The sequence below is a fragment of the Bradysia coprophila genome, unplaced genomic scaffold (genome assembly GCF_014529535.1).
Source record: "Bradysia coprophila strain Holo2 unplaced genomic scaffold, BU_Bcop_v1 contig_235, whole genome shotgun sequence".
Classification (NCBI taxonomy): Eukaryota; Metazoa; Arthropoda; class Insecta; order Diptera; family Sciaridae; genus Bradysia; species Bradysia coprophila.
In genome coordinates this window covers 1,097,027-1,116,659 of record NW_023503496.1, presented here as the reverse complement: position 1 = coordinate 1,116,659, position 19,633 = coordinate 1,097,027, and the positions used below count along the sequence as shown (strand labels likewise).

Here is a 19,633-nt window from a genome sequence, read left to right as displayed (position 1 = left end):
ACAAGTTGACTCAAGAAGTTAAAGAATGTTTTTCCAGAAAAAAGTGTCAGAAAGATCTCTCTGTTTTCATTCTGTTTAGCTATCCGTTGACCTGACATATGCATTTAAACGAAATGAAATCAGAAAGATCTTACAGAGTGTGAGACCGTCTTTCCTGTACGATTTACTCGAGAAGTGAATAGATGGCGCTACACATTTTCGACAATGTGAAACTCAACTAAAGTAGAATAAATTAAGTCTGTCACGACGAAGGATATGTCGTAAAGTTGCAGTAGATGTTTCTATTCCATTAGAGCCGAGTCACATCGAAATGACAGTTTTGACGTAGACTTTTTTGACGTTGTCATCTTTGACATTTGAAAATTTTCGTCAAGTACTGCCATGTTCACTGAGGCAAAACGGAATCAAAACGGATGAATTCAGACGTAGGTGTTACCTGAGAGTAGCTCGCGACAGTATGAGTAGTGTACTGTCGGAAAATCTAATAAATGACATGCGTACAACGTTTCATGTACTGCAATAGATTGACCCCAAATTCCGTGCAAATTGTGAAATTTGCAATGTAGACAACATAACGAACACGAGTTTTAACAGTATTGCAAATATGACAAACACAAATTTTTTTGAGTCATCCATTGACAGGTGTCAGAAGCAGCTTTTTTATAGCATCATTCGTTTCTTTTTCTCATTTGTGGCACGTTGAAATCGTGAACAAACAAAAAACAGATATTGGGTTGACACATAGAGTTACACTCGATAGATGTCATGGTGGCGCTGTCATTTTTAAACATGTCTGGGTGCCCATTTAATTTTTGGGTTCCGATTAGCATCAGCGCCACCATGCCATACCTCTCGAGTGTAACGCTATGGGTTGACATCAGCGCCATCTTTCCACTACTTGAGTTAATCGAAATAAAAACGTAAAATTGAAGGCAGAAAGTACCAGAAATTCAAAAATGTGTGCCAATTAGTCCGGAAATTCGGAATTGAAAATAAGGTGGTTTCGGTTTCACAAATTGGTTATCCCTTTCAATGTGTTGTAAGAAATAATTTTGTCCTAAAACTCGCATAAAAAACCCAAAAAAAAATGAAAACTTAACAAAAAAAAGATTGTAAAAATTAAACGCAAAAAAAACCAAAACAAAAAAATCATCGAGCGTAATACCAAAAGCCGTTTGTTTAAGTTTTTAATCGTTAAACCGCAAAAAATTCTTTTCTTTTTTCTTAAATTTATTTTGTGTGTGTCGGATGTACAGATTTTTCTTTTGTTTAGAAAAAACATTCTCGGTAATCACCTCATACAAAATTTAATTTCGAAATTCCATGTTGTATGTCAAAAGTTATAAAATTGGCCGCAATGTAATTATCAGCTAAAATGAAACGATTTCTGTAGAATTACTCTTAAAACAACAGAATAAAAGATTGTGGGGCTAGTGACGAACATTTCCATTATTTTTTGTGTCTAGTAAAATTTCCGAGATCCGCATTTAATAGCCGAATTCCGAAGGAACTGAATAAAGGTTCGAAAATGGTCAGGTAAATCCGGGATCTGAACCTAAAAACCTGAATTGTCCTAGGAATAAACCTGATTTGATCTGACCTGAATTTACCTGAAACGCCTAAAAATAGGCAAACAGGACAGATATGAGGTGCTTTCCCGTGTTCAGACGACTTGTCAATTTGATCTGATTTCAGATGTCACCTGAGACCTGGATCAAAAGTTGGTCTTTTCCATTTGTCAAAGTGACGCTTTAAACGTCAAATAAAAAGGTATATTCGAAGTGGTCAGAAAATGGTTTATTTTTCCTTAATTATGTTTCTCTATTAAAAAATAAATCTTCTGACCACTTCAAAAAAAAATTTGTTTGACGTTTAAAACGTCATTTTGACAGTAGAGAAAACCGACTTTTGATCCAAACTAAAACAATTGTTGTCTGTTGTTTCCCTTAGGCGAACGTCGAAATGTCCTAACCGTTGTTAGGATTGATTTCTCAGACACAATACGTTTATAATTTGAGCGAAGTAATGACCTACGAAAACGTTCGTGGTCTTTGAATCCACTCAACTTACAGAACCATTAGACAGACCGTTAACCCTTCTTGATCGGCCGAAAAACAATCTTCAAAATAATAAGGTCTGCATTGTCCCGAGAATCCCCTAACACCTTCCAATTTCATGTAAATCCCCTACTCCTAGGATTTTATGTATTTCCAAACCCAATGCGCGTTGACCAAGTTCGGTTCGAGTATCATCATTTCCTTATTATTTTTGAAGCATTTATACCCACTGCTGGATGTAGGTATCATGGTCCTAGAATCTGTCATTAATCCCCTGTCATTCCTGCTATTTGCTCTTCTTATTTTTATTTCAATATCATTTTCAATATCATCCGCTGCATTCAGCCTAAATCATTCCACCTGACAAACTATCGTCGTCAGAAAATTTTGTGAATTCGGCCTTCAGACGTACGTCTAATTTTAGTTGTTAGCCCCCCACCGCATTTCATTGACTAACAATGGAAAATTCAGAATTTTCTCATTTCTATGCTAAAAATCCAAATCATAAGCATTCGAACAATCGTTTCATTTATCGTATCCGTCCACATTTTGCACTCCAAAATTATTAAAATGAATATAAAATGCATCCAACAGCTGTATACCAAGTAAAATATCTTATCAATGTGCATCTATATAACAAGTTTGTGTAGTCCAAAGAACAAAAGCATATGTAAAGAAAACAGAAATGAAAAACCCTTAAATGTTTGTACAAAATCCACCATCACCACACCGTGAAAATAAATCGAAAAATAAATTCAAAATTTTTCCTGTCTTTTAAATTGTCTCATCAAATTCCATATTGGATCCATTTTCGAATTAATCGTCCACAATCCAAAAAATAAAAATTTTACGCGCCACATTTCACTCCCCGAAAAACACATAAAATATAATTGGCAAAAAAAGAAGAAGAAGAAAAAGAAAAGTCGGAAAAACGCGAAAGGCGTATTAAAACGATATCAAACTGGCAACGGCTGACTCACGCGCTTCGGGGATTACCCACAGGACACAACATATCGCAAGGAGACGAGAATAGTACCGAAGGTGAATCGGCAACCGGTCGAAATCCGTCGAGCACGGGCATGGGATGCTATAAGAACTACGATCATGCGCAACTGAATGATATACGGCAGAGAAGTACTTCGCAGGTGAGTCGATTGAGTGGCTGACGATTAAAAATTTTGTTTTTTCAACATCATTTTCACGACCTTGTAAACGTCAGACACCCCAGTTGTCAAACATGTCGAATTAACTGAACAAGCGATTTTCACGCAGTTAACGTTAATTGATTGAGGTTAAGGACAACTTAACGAAAACTGAAGTGGGGTTACGTAGACGAGTATAATGAAAATGATTTATTGCATAAGTATTAGCACCAGAAGTGGTTCGACTGCAAAGGAGGTTGTATCATCTCTAGCGAAAATTTTGAGTCGCAGATGGAACTTGTAAATAGTTAGCCGTACCCTTATAACTCACAGCAGCAGCTGTACTAATAAGGGATCGTTCGTAAATGACATCAGTTTTTTTCAGTGCTGTCAGCAAATTTAAATGATTAATAAATTGATAAATCTGAATGTTCTTGAGTCAAATATGTGTCTTACCTCCCTAAATAGACCCCTAAGTCGGCAGAACGCATATTTAGCAAGTTATTAACGATTTCAATCTACTGACAGCACTGAACAAAGCGGACGTCATTTATAAAGAATCCCTAAAACCAGAACATTTCAATGAGGCGCCTCACTCGGTTAGAATGCGCATCTGGATATTAGAAAATTCTTTCAAATTCGGATACAATCTTGACATATCGATTCAATTCAAGCCATGAATATCATCGAAATTTCCAGGGCCGGACTGTGTACCAAAAGGCGATCCTCTACAAAAAATTCCGAAAGGGCCGGGAAAATTGAAAATTGTGCAAGTGCGGGCCTGAGATTCTTTATGGGAATATGGGGAACTATTAATCATTTCTCACTTCACCGTTTCTCACTTCTCCGCCCATAATTCAAGTAGAAGACGCTTTGTTCTGAGGGATGCTGTGTAACTTCACCTACATAGCTTTAGCGTGTTCTATATATCTCAGAGACTAATTTGAAGACAAATTTTCACAAATATAATTTACAGTGGACGGCGGTGAAATTTAGGCATGAATTTGCTTCAGCGCTTTTTCAGCTGATCACTCATACAAACGAAAGTGCTTATACATCTTTATGCGAGTTAAATCGTTACGCGCACGCTTGTGGTAGTGGTAAAACCGAATACATACAATAGGAAATTGACTTGTATGAGTGGACCATCTGAAAAACAGCTGAAGCAAATTCAAGCCTAAATTTCACTGACGTTCGCCGTAAAGATGGGAAAATTTGGAAAATGTGAAAAAATTTAAGGAAATATGGGAAAATGTTTCCCCAACAATAGTCCCTGAAAGCGAACCTTTTTTATGAGTCTAATGCAGGTCGTATAATTCTTCGTAAAATTAACCCAAGCCGAACTTGTGTGTTCACTTCTACAAAAGTTGCATTACGCCAACGAAACTAATACATCCAAGTTGATTTATGTCTGAGGTCTGTGCACCCCGCGTTGTACACATTCCACAATGAAACTTTCATCGTAAATTCCGCTCCACTATATTCGAAACTTATTGTTTACACCACTTTCTGACCGCACAACAATGCCATTTTAATGACAAAAATGTACACCATCTCCGAAACCAAACCAGGTATCACTGCATGAAGTTGAAGAAGTGCCTCCGTACAGTCCACAAAAGCAACAACAGCAACGGACGTCCGCAATGGAAATGTATCATGATGGTGCCACAAATGAGGAGAAACGTCTGCTCACTCAAGACGAAACACCCACCCATGTGCCAACACAAATGATGGTTACACCAGCGGTAAGTAGAACGATTTGTTTTCCGTTGTCCTTTCCCTTTTTTGTCTTTTTGTTTTTTGGTTATAGTCTTATCACTGTGTTGATATTATCATTATGAGTGGACATTATATGTGTTGTTGTCGATTATGATATTTACTATTTTGATTATGGAAAAGAAATTGTTTCCAGACCGATTGGCCGTTACGATTTTCCGTTACAATGTAAAATACACAAAAAACAAACAAATCTAAAAACTATTTTCGTTTCATTAAATGTCGACAATTTTTCGTTTTTTTATCCTTTGTTTTTTGTTGATTTTAATTGTCTAACTGTACCTTAAACTTTCAAATTTTCCCGCCCTCAATAAATGTAGTTCTTGCAGTCAAGGACCGTGGAGGTATCATTTGCTTGTCTATAACAAACGAAATAAATTATTTTAAACAAAAACTTTTTATTCAAATATTTATAACCGAAGCCTACTATTATGCTCATTTTGCCCAAGAAACTTTTTTTTTCTTTTTTTCAAATTTTCTTTTTTTTTCTACTGGAACCAAATTGTGAAACAATGCGAACATACATCTGATATATGCATGCTCATTTCAGTCAAGGTGTACAATGCAACAATTTCGATAGTAAGTCAACAGAAGAAGCATTCGTCATAGTACCACAGGAACTTCTTCATCTTGGAGATTCTTAAAGGTTCCAATAGATGTGCAAGAACTTTAATACCCAATGTCATTAACCCTTAATTTTTCAAAGGTGTAAATTTTTGACGGTCCTGATGGTTAATGTCTGAATGTGAGTCGCCTCTCTTAATAGAGACTTTAACAGGCTACTCATGCATTTCTGTGTGTAAACATCTAGCGAATCATAAACGAAATGAAAGTAAACAAAGCTCGTGTTACCCTTGCAGAGGATTGTGCAAGAAAAAATGAAGTACGAGACCTTCACTTGCTGACTTTAACAATGGACACATCAAAATGCTTCAAATATTGTTGATTTAGTTAACCGAAGTGTTGAAAAGTACTTGCTAAATCCAGACAGGTCATGTTTCTTTCGAGAGCTTTAATTCTTCTAAATAAAATGATTCCTCAATCGCCAATTCTTTCTAATGGTCTTTGGACTGATGGTAGACATTTACATTAAATTAGCAACGTTTGTAGAGAAAATCTACGGCTGTTGAGGTTAGGTAAAGTAGATGCGGTCTAGCCCTCAGACCGTGAACTCGGTTCTTATCATGAGCTAGAGTTTCACTTAAGTTTCAATTATAAGGTATCCCTAAAAATCTCGTGAATCCCTGAAATTTCAGGGCTCGAAATTTTAAATATTTCACGTTTTCCAAACCATAAAAGTTAAGAGCAATGGACCCTTTGCAAATTTGTAGCCTACGTTTTTTGATGGTTTCTCTGAACCCATTTTTTTTTTGAAAAGTAAAGCCATTAAAGCACGCAAAAAGTGTTACTTTTAATAAAAAAAAATTGATTTGTGGATTTTTGTGGAAATTTTTTGTTCAGAGAAATCATCAAAAAACGAATATTTTCCGCCAAAATGTAGGCTACAAATTTGTGAAGTGTCAATCGTTCTTAAACTAGCAAAGGAGCCGTATACACCTTTCATTTCTCCGAAAATTTGTATGCTCGTAGCCATAATCGTCGAATGCTAATCATTTCCACTGTACAGGATATATTTACATCTTGCAATCACTGCAACCTGACTATTACTGTCGGGTCGGTTATTATAACAGATTGCTTGAGTTTGTGATTTTTTACGAATGATTTCATGTTCATAAAGCATAATAATTGTGTGCTCGTTATCGTTAAAATTAATTCATTTACATTCTTGAGACCGTTAAACCCAGTCAATCGAAAGTTATTGACTTTCTCGTTTCTTTCTCTTTAACATCTCATCGAAATGAGCTACATCTTTTGTTGCTTTTGGTGGGTTCGTTCCCTTTAATTTCGGATATGGAATTATATCGGAAGAGCACAGACAACGAATATAGAAAGAAAAAGATTCATCGAACCATGGAGGCTTTATTTTCATTTTCTATTCGTTTTTATTTTATTGTTCGATTTAACTCCAGCTCACCCCCTTCTTATGTTACATTTTTCTTCGATTGCATAACTTTTTTGGCTGAACTGAAATGTGAATATTTTTAACACAAAAAATCGATAAATTAACTATACAAAATTTAGGTAATGGCTGTCGGCTGCCGGCTGAGTTTGTTTTGGTATGAAATGAAAACGCTGAGCATAACATTACCATGTAGTGCAGGGTGTTTTCGTTCTATTAGAAAAATCGTTGTGGTTTTCCGTTAGTTTACCGTACCGAATCATCTCGATAGAAATTCCATAATTTTTTTTTAACAATTCACGTAAAACGGAAACGCTTTTCTTGTTGAAGTTTCATTGGACAGTATCAATGAAATGTGCCATTTTTGTTAGATCAGAAGATTCATCCGAATAAATTTGGTTATAACATTGAGCACCCTGCATAACATGCTTCCGAAAATATTAATTTAAAAATCTAGTTTGGCTTTCTCAGTTAAAATTGGATTGTGCGAGGCATTATTGTATTTTCGTTCTTCATTTTATGTATATTGAACGTTTGACTTAGATATCTAGCGTATAATACAATTACCATTGTAAGAGATCTTGTAGAGATCTTCAATGCTTGTGGAGTGATTTAGTCAATAGAATTATCGTATTATCCGTCAGCGATGTAAATATTTCTTCTGAAGATTTTCTAGGTTTTTATCGCTTTAAGCGATATCTTGTCATCAGTAGAGAGACATCAGTTGTACAAACTTTTGCGATAGTTGTACTAACTTGTGTGGTAGTTCTACTAACTATTGTGGTATTTGTACTAATTCCTCAGAGAGTTGTACTAGCTCTTGCGGTGGTTGTACTAACTCTTGCGGTAGTTGTACTATCTCATGCGGTAGTTGTACTAACTCTTGCGGTAGTTCTAATTTTCATAGAGTTCTACTAACTGTGGAAACAGTTGCACTCACTATTGTAGAAGTTTTAAGAATTCTTTAGAGAATTGTACTAACTGTTCATAGAGCTGTACTAACTGTTCAGAGAGCTGTACTAACTGTTCCGAGAGTTGTAGTAACTGTTCAGATAGCTGTACTAAATGTTCAGAGAGTTGTATTAACTGTTCAGAGAGCTGTACTAACTGTTCAGAGAGCTGTACTAACTGTTCAGAGAGCTGTACTAGCTGTTCAGAGAGCTGTGCTAATTGTTCCGAAAGCTGTACTAACTGTTCCGAGAGCTGTACTAACTGTTCATAGAGCTGTACTAACTGTTCAGAGAGCTGTATTAATTGTTCCGAGAGCTGTACTAACTGTTCAGAGAGCTGTATTAACTGTTCAGAGAGTTGTACTAACTGTTCAGAGAGCTGTACTAAATGTTCAGAGAGCTGTACTAACTGTTCAGAAAGCTGTACATAAGGTCAATTAGTTCCCTCAAATATTACCTAAAATAGCACCAAGATAGGACAACTAATACGTAACATTCATTTTCATTGTGTAAAGTCATCCATTTTTTTTCTATCGACGAATTACTGCTATCGCATGAGAACCATTTAGATAAATGAAACAATTGTGTGATGCATCAAATAAACAAGAAATGGGCAAAGTCCTCGACCCATTACTAAAAATCGAAATTGGGTTGTTATCTTAGAGCATAGTTATTGATTGAATTATGTTAACTCGGTGCTGTCCTGGCTAGTAAATTGAATATCATCGGAACGCTTCGGAACTGATATGAACGGAGTACTTGAAATAAGAATCAAAAGCTGTGCCAGTTCGGCACTGAGTTACGTCTATTGCAACCAGAGAATGGAAACAGTTTATTGCTAATAACAAAACTTACAATTTGCATGACACAAAGACCATTATGATGGTTCGGTAATGAGAGTTAAATATTTTGACTTAAACAGCCAAATCTTTTTCGAACTTAACTCGTAGCTGTGTAATCTAATGAAATTAACAAAGTTTTTTTTGTACATTTTTTCCCCAACTCAATCTGTAGGAAGTGGCTGAACTACGCCGTCAAATTGCCTTAGAACAACATGCTCAGCATAAGAAAGATAAGCAAATTGACTCAGATATGCCAACGGAATTTGAATGTTGTTTTTGCACGTCAAAGGTAATAAACTAACAATTTTTGAAAATTTTAAATGTTTTAACAGCACTTGACACTATGGTTCCTGATTCCACACTGCGGTTTTAAATGAAAACAACAATCGAAGCTTTGAAGAGCTTTTGAACGTCCTTTCAATGGAAAGGGGTGGAACTTTCAAGTTTAGGGGCACAATCGTAAAAATTCTTCAAAACAATCGAAAACTCCTCAAACTTTACAAAAGCTCTTCTAAGGCTTATTGCAGCCACACATAGTAACACGAAAGAGACCTAATTCAAATTAGCCTTTCGCACTACTGTCAAACTTGACAGGAGAACAAAAAAAAATGGAATTAGGTTCCTTTCGTGTTGCTATGTGCTAGTTCCTGTTGTTTGAATTAGCTGCAATATCAATCAGGTGCCATAGAATGTTAGAATATTCTCATGATTGTTCGGAATTTTATAACAACACGGCTGGTTCATAAATGGAAACCGAGCCCAAGAAAATGCCATTCCGGACCATTTTGAGTGTTTAAGTGTGTTATTGTGTCGTCCGTTCAACATTCCTGTTTTTCATGTAAAAATTGTGTTTGGTTTCAATTGCATGTTCGTCAGGCTCTTTGTTTGAAATGGAATGATTTAATTCATTGGATTTATAAGTAGCTCATACAATAATTAAGTCGTTCAATTAACGTTGCATGCCGTAATAATTGTCATTTAACTAAACTGACCTAAACTAAATAAATGTAGAAAATAATAGGAAAGTTAGCTGATGAAAGAGGAGACATATCCACACAAAATGGGCGAGTGTAATCGTTTGTGTCACCGATTTTTTGTCGCTAACTAAAAAAAACCGTCGGGCCATCGTTATTGGCATACTACATTTTGTACCTTTACCATACTTATCCAGCTTAGATAATTGCATTTTCCCTGTAATCGCTTATCTCAAAGCCTCATGTTTCCAGTTTAAACGTTACACCCCCAATGGATCTTCAATATCGAAGAATATTACAGGCTGTTTCACATAGCAATACAAACGAAACCAAATGCCTAAACCTAATGTGTATCTTAGGTGATCTTTCTGCGGAAGTGTCTCCTGCATTGCTAATGTAAAGAGTAGAGTAGTAGTAACAGAGTAACAGTAGACCTAAAATGTTTCTTTTGTTATATTATCAAACTTGACAGGAGAACAAAAGAAAAATTTGAATTAGGCATCTTTCTAGACGAAAACATGAAACGAACCTAAACTTTTATCTCTGTTTGTCCATCCTACTTCTCATGTCATAGTGTCTCTGTCTTGTGTGTCGTTTAAATGGCTATGTCTGTCCCTCCCCCGCTAAACTGTATTGTGTTACAATCCTCTTCAATTTTGTGCGTGGTAATTTTAATCTTTTTTCAGATTTTTTTATCGAATTGTATTGAAATAATGTTTCAGGATTCGCATGAAGCTTGTCACGGTGAATGTATTCCTTTGCGATCGAACAGCATTTAGGTCTATAAGACAGAGCAAACCCAAAAAAAAGCTCGGCCAAAAATAAGTGATTTTTAAACATTCGAAGTAGTTGCATCTCAGTTTAAAACTGGATGATACAAAATTAAATGAATGATGCGAACGATAGAATCGCATACTCAGAAAACTGAAATGGATTCCGGCTGATGTTGGAAGCGAAGCGAAACACCACAAAAATAAAATTGAAAGACAGAGAAATGAGGAACATTTTAACACAAAAATCATTTTAATTTCTTACATCAATTTTCGTTATTTTTTCATTATTACCTAAAGTAATGCAATGCATCCGGTGAATGACGTAGATTTGATCATTATGTTAATTGTGTTAAATTTTGACGATTTGTCGGACCTTGTATACATTAGCACGATCATATTTTTTAATTTGAGAGACACACGCACTACGTCAGGTAAGTTTTTCTTAATTAATTTTTACATTTTTATTTTTTTTTTGTTTTTTATATTAAGTTGGGGATCATCCAAAAATACACTCACCTCTGGTGAAGAAGGGACCCACTATGCTTTCAGCCTGAAACTTTCAAGGCTGTAAATTTTGGGGAGGTAGCGCAGATCGACAGTCTATTTTAGATATGTGGGAACACACTCTTCCCATACAAAGAAATTTGCCAAAAATGGAATTGTGTGGCGTGACCTCCCAAAAGTTTACAAGCCTGGAAAGTGTAAATTGTTGAAAAAAGTGAACTGGGTCCAATACTTTAGCAGAAAAGGGTGTTCGGATTTATGGATGATCTTTACACGTATTGACAGCTTCAGTTCACAAAAAATCATTTACACTCACTAGAGATAATGATAATTAGATGGGGCATTGCCTATTCAACGTTATCATGACTCTGATTCATCCACATTTGAACACAAGTAGAACGAAACAATCGCCGTCAAAATCAAACCGATTTTTCTTCATAGATCCCTTAAAATTGAAGACAGTCGACGAATCGTTGTTTTAGGATTTAGAATTTGAAGTCCGTAATTGCACAAGAATGGTTTTTAGAATACGAAAAAATTGTCGTCATGCTGTCTTCTCGAGTCTTCTACAATTTTCTACATTTGGCCAAAAATGTGCCAATATGGCGGTTAAAAATGGATTTTAAGAATTTGTAGACCAAAAACTGACATTTAAGTGGTTTTTTTTCTTTTGTTCTGCTGTCAAGTTTGACAGTATAAGAAAAGAAAAATTTGAATTAGGTCATTGCCATGTGTAATTGCCGTTTCGATGTCTAAAGTGGAGAAAATACAATAACTGTAGCGTTGAAATACGTACGAACTACATAAAAACGTCGCTGACCTTATTATCAGACAAATACTTGTGAAGCGCCATCTTTCTTTAAGTGTTGAGCGAACAATTTCAATAGACTTGCGAATACGAAACTTCGATGTCGACTACGATGCGGTTACCACGTAAAATGTGAAATTGACCTAAAATTTCTTTTGCTTAACTGTCAGACAACAAAAGAAATGAAAAGTCATTTTCGTATTTAGGTGTTCTTTGCATCGTTGCGTGTAGCTAAAATTACCGATTTAGATATGCAACGCCATCTCTGCCATTCAGAAAAAACTAGTGAAATTTAGATAGGATTTTGATTCAGCTGTTTTCCAGCTGGTCCGCTCATACAAACAAAAGGGCTTGAAGTGGTCCGCCGTAATAACTACGGTCAGAGATTTTGTTTTTTTGACCAGATTTTCCATAGGAATTTTCCATGGAAATTTACAATTTAAAACAGGGTTGTCAAGAACTTTTTCCCGCTTACTTGCCATTATACATTTCTCTCCGGATCTGTTCGACTTTAAACAGGACAAAATTAGCTGGTTCATCTTACATTCAATGAATTTAGAGTCGTGGTGGTTAATGCACCGTTAAAAGGGAAATAAAAATTTTAATTACAAAGAAAGGCCAAAGTAACTCTCTTACAAAAAGTAACAAAAACGAAAATAACCATTTCGTTACGTCCGCATTTTATGGCAGCGGTATTCTTAAATGCCACTGCAATTTACGTTTTTTTTCACTCTCTGAAAATACGAAGGTCAACATCGTAAACATTTTCCTTTAAATTTTCACTGGTTGAGAGGAATATTTTCCGTTTGTTTATTGTAAAACGGTTTACGGACATAAAGTCGGTTTGATGCGGTTGTTTCGTTTCACCACATTTGCTCAAAAACCACCTGAACTTTGTAACACAAACAACAACAACAGATAAACAAAAAAAAGAAATTCTCGCTAACCATTCGCAGAGAGCGTTGTGTGTGGTTGTTTTTCGTAATGCGGTGTGAATTTTCTGTGCCAAAACACATTAACGCTTCACATTTAGTTATTATATTATGGGGGGCTGGGGGTCTATTCTATTTAATCAACAAAACGAACATAAAATGTTCTAAAAAAAAACGGCTTGACTTGACGCACAGACGAGGTGAATGAATGAATTAAATATTTCTGATTAGAGTCGGAAGTGAAACAATGAATGATTTTCCAATATTAATGCGTTGAACTCCTTTCGTGTCATACATTTTAGTGTATGGACGGGCGAAAGGATTTACGCTTCGATTCGTAGAGTCCTTGATGGAAATGGTAATTTTATGGTAAATGAGGGCATTCGGCACTTTACTTCTTTTAGGAAATCAATTCTTTAGATTCAGTTGGATCACTAGATGCTCGAGACGTGGAGGTGTGACGTGTTGTTCTTTTCACGTGTTAGACTTTCTATAGTAAACCAACGCATATCGTCAACGGGCCTTTCGCCTAACTGACTGAATTACCAACGAACAATTACATGTAACACAAAGAGACGTTATCGATACTAAACCCAGGACGCAACCTAATAACCGATTCAATCAGTTGTCATAATTTTGGACAACAAACTGATGAAACGAATTATTTGTGTTGCGGTTGAGTTTCGAACCCACAACTGGCAATTCAACAATTCAATGTGAAGTCTCGACCCACACACTGCGCTATTGAGTTGTCTATTAAGATGGAAGAATGACAAGGGCTCCACTTTGAGTCTTTACAAGCCCACGAAACTTTGACTCCCAATGAGGCCACGGCACTTTGAGTCCCAATAATGCCGCGGCATGAAACCATGCCAAATTGCTGCGTTACCCGATACGGAAAAATTTTCTTTAGAATCAAGGTATTGGACCGAATTGTTGAATAAAATTGAAAAAAGGAATCGTTGCCGGGGTGAGCGTGGCGAAATAATCAAATTTTCGTATTTTTCAACTTGTCTGGCACGCCTGACCCATCAACGAAAATTTACATTTCAATCCCATTCTTGATTTGGTTCCAACTCCCTCATTTTGACACCAATTTGGATTCTCTACGATGTGCGGTTTTTGAGATATACACTAGGGTATATACACTCGTTCCAGCCCTATAGAGTTAAGGATGGAATAAGTGTAAGTCCAAAATCTGCCACTCGAATTCTAATTCCACAATTTATTCCAAAACTTCCACTAAATTCCAATTTCATTCCAAAAGTTTCATTGCTCTGTCCCACTAATTCCACTAGTGGCTTTCGAACAAAGATAACGAAAAAGTCCTATTTGCGAAAATGTATTTGCACTAGCCGACTTTCAGTGAAAACAATCAAATAAATTCGCGTCGTCGTCAACTTTTCAATGAACAGAATTGATAAAACAAAACCGAAAAACAATTGTTCCGTCTGAGCCCCCGACGACGGCATTCGAATGTTGATTCGCGCAAATTTAATTGTAAAAGCCCTAATCAAAATCACGGGATTATGGGCTTCCATTTCGAAATTACAGCACATTATCGCTAAACCTGAATTAAAATATTTCTTTACACCTAACCTACATAATATACCATCATCATGCTATACCGTGCCATTGCCATTCGTATTGAAAGTGCATAATTACCGGCGCGATTACGACTACTGATTGAACGTGATGAATTAGTTTTTAAAGAGAAAGTGTCGCCTTCTTTATACTGTATACACACAGTGCATAGCCAGACAGTGTCGCACACAGTGCCGTCGTATCCATAAGCATTTAGTTCTTTTGACTTTGAAAAACGCAGACCAATGTCTTGTGTCGCATTGTTCGTGTGGTAACAAAATAGAGTTACACTCGAGAGATTTCAAGGTGGCCCTCTCATTTTTTCCACATTTCTGGTTTCCCATATTTGTGATTTACTTTGATTGACAGCGCCACCTCTCGAGTATAACTCCATGGGTAACTATGAAAAGACTCTCAAGTAGGGTGTGCGTACTAGTTGAACATTCACTGTTCTTTCGTTGATAATTTTTTTTATGAATGATAGACCGATAGGTATCCAACTATTGGCACATATCTGGAAACTGGTGTCACTACCCTATTTGGCTAGGCTATAAACTAAGGGCTCGCACCATTCAACAGCCCAACCTAGCCTAATTTGCTGTCTTTATTTTTTTTCAATCAGACATTGTGCTCTCAGATTTATATTTCAATACCGAACGTCTACCAGAGCTCTAGATACGCCTCTGAGAATTTCTTCGAAAAAAAATTATTTCTCTCCATTCTCAGACTTATGTGTCGTGGGTGTTACAGTAAAAAATGGTGTTCAAGAAAAGTCTGATTGCTTATAAATAACAGGGTTGGATGGTTGGCTGGTTGTTTTAAATTTCCAAACACGAAACGAAAATTGTAAATTGCTGGGTTTATCATTCGTACAGTCCGATGGGGATGTCTGAGGCATGGCTAATGATGTTTCTGATATTTTTTTGTTGTTATTTGTCATTATTTTGTGCTGCGACGTCCGTCTGTTGTTTTCGATTATTTTCAGTTGGGGTAAAAGATTGAAAATTGGAAATACTTCGTCTGCCTATAAGTTGTCGTAGTTTCGGGATTTGTTTCGATCGAATGGTGGGGTTATTGGTCCAAAGGTGGTAGAAACACACACACGAACGTCTATTGAGCGATAATAAAAAGTTTCTCTTGGGAGGGAAGTTTGTAGACAATGGCTATAATTCCACTAGTCAAAATACCAATCTTTAAACAGTTGCGTAAGTTATTTTACTTGTGACATCCCCCGGGAATGATGGGTACCGGAAATGTCACAATTTCCGTGGAGTGCAGCGGGAAAATTCGTTTACTCAGTGCATCATCCCACTGTAATGATTCATTATAAAGAGAAAGATCTAAACTTTCTGCGAGTAATTAGCTCGTTCACTATTAGATCATTTGCAGTTTCGGCAAGATAAGAACCTCCGAAAACGTCTGTTGCAGTTGGGATCAAAATTATGCCTTTTAAATATGTTAAAGTGACGTTTTAAACGTCAAACGATAACAATTACATGAAATAGTCACAATGTAGATTTTGTCGATTTTGTGACATGTTCATGTAGTTATTTTCATTTGACGTTTAAAACGTCACTTTGACAGATGTAAAGACCTACTTTTGATCCTAACTGTCAGAACTCATGTATCGAAACTCATGCTTGCGTGTTACGAATGTTTAGCGCTTCTTCATTTTAGCCTTCGCCTACAAAATTCTGATTAAACTTAAATCAAAATCCTGGCTAACTCGCATGAACTTAATTCCCTAACAAAACCGAATTCTCAATCGAAGTTTCCTCAATTTTAGGATTTCAAAGACTTCACCGATGCGGAAGGTTTAACATGCCTGCCAACATCCGATTTCCGTCGTCCCATGACACTGGAAATGCGAAACATTACCAATGGCGGTGCAATCAATCAACTGTGTCACCAATCATCGCCATCGAATGGCCTTAGCACCATAACACTTCCACTCGAAACACCGCTCCGTTCGCACAATGCACAAAATCCCGGCAACAGTTACAACGGCGACCTAGCAAGCCTGAACAGCTCCGACACGTATGCCAGCTGCCAAACACATCCATTCCTGTCACAAGGCGATCTAACTGCCGACATGGCCGATGCGGTTAGCGCACTAGACGACCTGGACATGAACAATTTGTACATAAATCCACTGGAAAAGGACTCGGACGATTTGCGAACGCAGGTGAAAAAGTCTGCATCGGGCGATACGGCCCTGTGCAACATTGGCGGCACTTCGCTGGACGAAAGTTTTCAGAATTTCCAGTCGTTTGAGGAACGGGATCGCGGTAGTCGCGTGAGTCTGAACGAAACGCCAGTGCCAAAGCATCGAAAGACGAGATTCCAGCAGAGCGTGACGAAGCCGAAAGCGCGCTTTGAGGTGACGAAAACGTCGCAAGAGAGTTTGAACGAAGGTAAAAAGAATCGACGGTCTTCCTTTATGCCAGCGAAGAGTCTGGCATCCGCTACGAAATTGATCAATCAACATCTGTTCGGCATTCAAAGTATTAGCGCGAAAGGTGAGTTCGATTGGATGCGTTGTGAGACGCTCAGAAGTGAAAGAAATTTGTTTTCTCGTTGAAGGTAAAACGGAAAATAAATTGTCGCTGTCGATAGACTCAATCGATTCGCAACCGAATCAGGAGTCACATCGTCGTTCAAAGTCGATACTGAAGAACAAATCCGAAGCGTCAAAGATTCTAACCGATCCGGAAAGTGAAAGACTCTTAGCGGACAATATGTCTGGAGCGGGAATCTCTGACATATCGGTACGAGTTTACGATGATTCCATTTAGAAAACGAAAATTAATCGAGACCATTTTCACAGGGTGATGCCAGTAGCGACTACTCACCGAATAAGCTGCCAATGGCCGTAAACAAATCGATATCTCCGCCCCTCAATCAACGACACCGAATCCTCATTCAGCAGCGTTCAGTACCTGCAGGACTGTCGTGTTCGAAACCGGTAAAATTCCAGTTGCCACGCTATCCAGAAGAGCAAGTCTCCAGACAGGCTAAGCCGGTACTGCACAAAACGGCTGCAACTGGAGTCGACCATTTGACCGGAGACGAAAGGATGGAATCAGTAACCAGAGACAGCAGTATAGGTAGGTTTTGAGAACTTGAAAGGGTTCGGTTAGATTGTCTGGCGCGTCAGCCTGACCACCTTTGATCTATTTTAAATTTTCAAAGTCTCTGCCATCTTGACGATATCAGCCATTGTTGAATTCTGGCGCCATATTGAAAATCTGTCCCCTTAAAAATCTCCACCCGAACCCATGCCAACTAACCGAATCAAAAAAGTTTCGATTTTATCCCAACAGAATCGGAAACAGCATTCTGCACCTACCGCTCGGACTACAAGGATCAGCGTGGCTCCAGTGAATATCAATTCGGTTCGAGCGACGAACGCAAGTCGTTGATCAATCGAGGAAATTCGAATGAAAGTTCTGGCACCGGTTGTGGATCTACCTCGTAACACTTTTTCTATTTTGTAGTTTGTAACATGTTCAGATTGAATATTCCGGAAGTGAACGTAGTCTCGTCGTGGTGGGGGTTTGGTAGTTGTTGGTTGATTTGAAAGAAGTTTTTGTCCAGGGTTTTTGTTTTGGAACTCCTGAAATTAGGCATGCCTCGTCACAAAGTACTAGGTAGTCGAGATGAAGACCTATCTGTCGTGTCAATGGAGGAATTGAGATTGCGTTTCGTTTGTCATTCCTTAACGTTTCATATAAAAGGTGCGACACTTCTCCACTCAGTCCCTTTTTGAACCCCATACGATCCAGTCAATTTAATGCATGAAGGGCGCCACCTCTCGGTTTTGTTTCATACTAATGAACATATGACTGAAAATATGTCAAATTGAGATATCTACGTATACAAATCCGTGTTACAACCAACAGATGTACTTGTATAGATAATTGTGAGAAACATCCGCCAGATGGTGTTGATTATCAATCAAACGACTATAACTTTGATCACGTGATCAGTTTTGAAGTACGATGATCCGTTTTGTTTTGAGAAAATTGCTGTCGTGTTCCCCGTACTATGAATATCAGTTGAACGGTTGAACCATAGCACTGCTCCTAGCATTAACACTCATATGGACAGATGTCAAAAAGTCTCCGAGTTTTGACATATGTTCATGTGCTTTGTGTTTTTAGGAACACTTTCTTTAAGTCCTAAAATCCTAGATTTTCCCATTTTTTTTAATTTTTCCAAAAAAAATTGGACAAATTTTGAAAATTGTGGAAAAGTTTGGAAAAATGCGATAAAGTTTCGGAAAATATGGTAAACTGTTTCCCTGGTTTTATAACAACACCGTCATCGGGCTTTTCGCCTAACTGACTGAATGAGACATTTCTAACGAATTAGACATCAACACAGGTGTTTGATGCTAATTATATCTCCGCCTTAAGCTAGGCTCAGAATATTACATACATAGAATTCATCGTATATGGGTGACGTCATATAAGTCAATTCGTTGGAGGCGCACCAAACAATCCAAACGCTGAAGCTGGTATATGCTTACGGACGTCACTGTTATACATTCGAGAAAAATCTCATGCAAAATTGTTCCAGCTGGGATTTGAACCGGAACTCACACCACGAAAGCGTAGCTCCTTACTGAACGAAAAAAAATACAAAGCCTATTGGTGTCAGTCTCCGAATATTTTCTATGTTAATGCTAGGAACAGTGTTTTGTCTGAACTGGAGTTGTGAGCCGATAAAGTTTTCTTCGTAAAAACGTTATCAGCAGCTTGAACTTCAGACTAATTTCCAATGATCGTTCGGCTGTCAAAATGCTTTCGGCGCAAGCACACCTCTAAGGATGATATACGGTACACTCAACAAAAGTGAATGGCCGGTAGAGGACGACGTATGGGCGACGCATAGTGTCAAAATTGACAGAATTCCTTTGTTCTAATGTCAATTTTGACACTATACGCCGCCCATACGTCGCCCTCTAAATGGCCAGTGAGAAACGTTATCACGTTTTAACCGTTCTTCAACCCACGCGCCATCTAATTTGATATTGAATCATATACAGAACCTGCACCGTCTGTTACGTCTCTCCTGTTAATGTATAAAAAGTGTGCATGGCATGGACGAAGACTTAAACAATCTTTGAATACATGTGCGGCAGCGGATTTTTTTGGGTTGGCAATATGTGGTATCTTTGTAAAAACTAAGAGAAGCAGTGTTCCTAACAGGCATGAGCGCCGAGGGAGAAACCTCGGCGGCGGCTAGCCGAAAAAAATTTCTCGGCGG

General features: G+C 37.6%; 1 protein-coding gene across 3 annotated transcripts in view; it reads left to right on the top strand.

The window, feature by feature from the left end:
* The window catches only part of LOC119077367 (potassium voltage-gated channel protein Shab), a 115,289-nt gene extending 95,656 nt beyond the window's left edge, over positions 1–19,633 (top strand). Inside the window, exons 9-16 of one of the 3 annotated variants that reach the window (XM_037184553.1) lie at positions 3,060–3,202; positions 4,771–4,944; positions 5,296–5,319; positions 8,960–9,076; positions 16,149–16,881; positions 16,946–17,130; positions 17,190–17,469; positions 17,686–19,633. In XM_037184553.1, the coding sequence (XP_037040448.1) occupies positions 3,060–3,202; positions 4,771–4,944; positions 5,296–5,319; positions 8,960–9,076; positions 16,149–16,881; positions 16,946–17,130; positions 17,190–17,469; positions 17,686–17,840 (1,811 nt within the window). In that variant the 3' untranslated portion in view covers positions 17,841–19,633. The remainder of the gene's footprint in view (positions 1–3,059; positions 3,203–4,770; positions 4,945–5,295; positions 5,320–8,959; positions 9,077–16,148; positions 16,882–16,945; positions 17,131–17,189; positions 17,470–17,685) is intronic. The other 2 variants (XM_037184554.1, XM_037184555.1) reach the window with 2 other exon arrangements.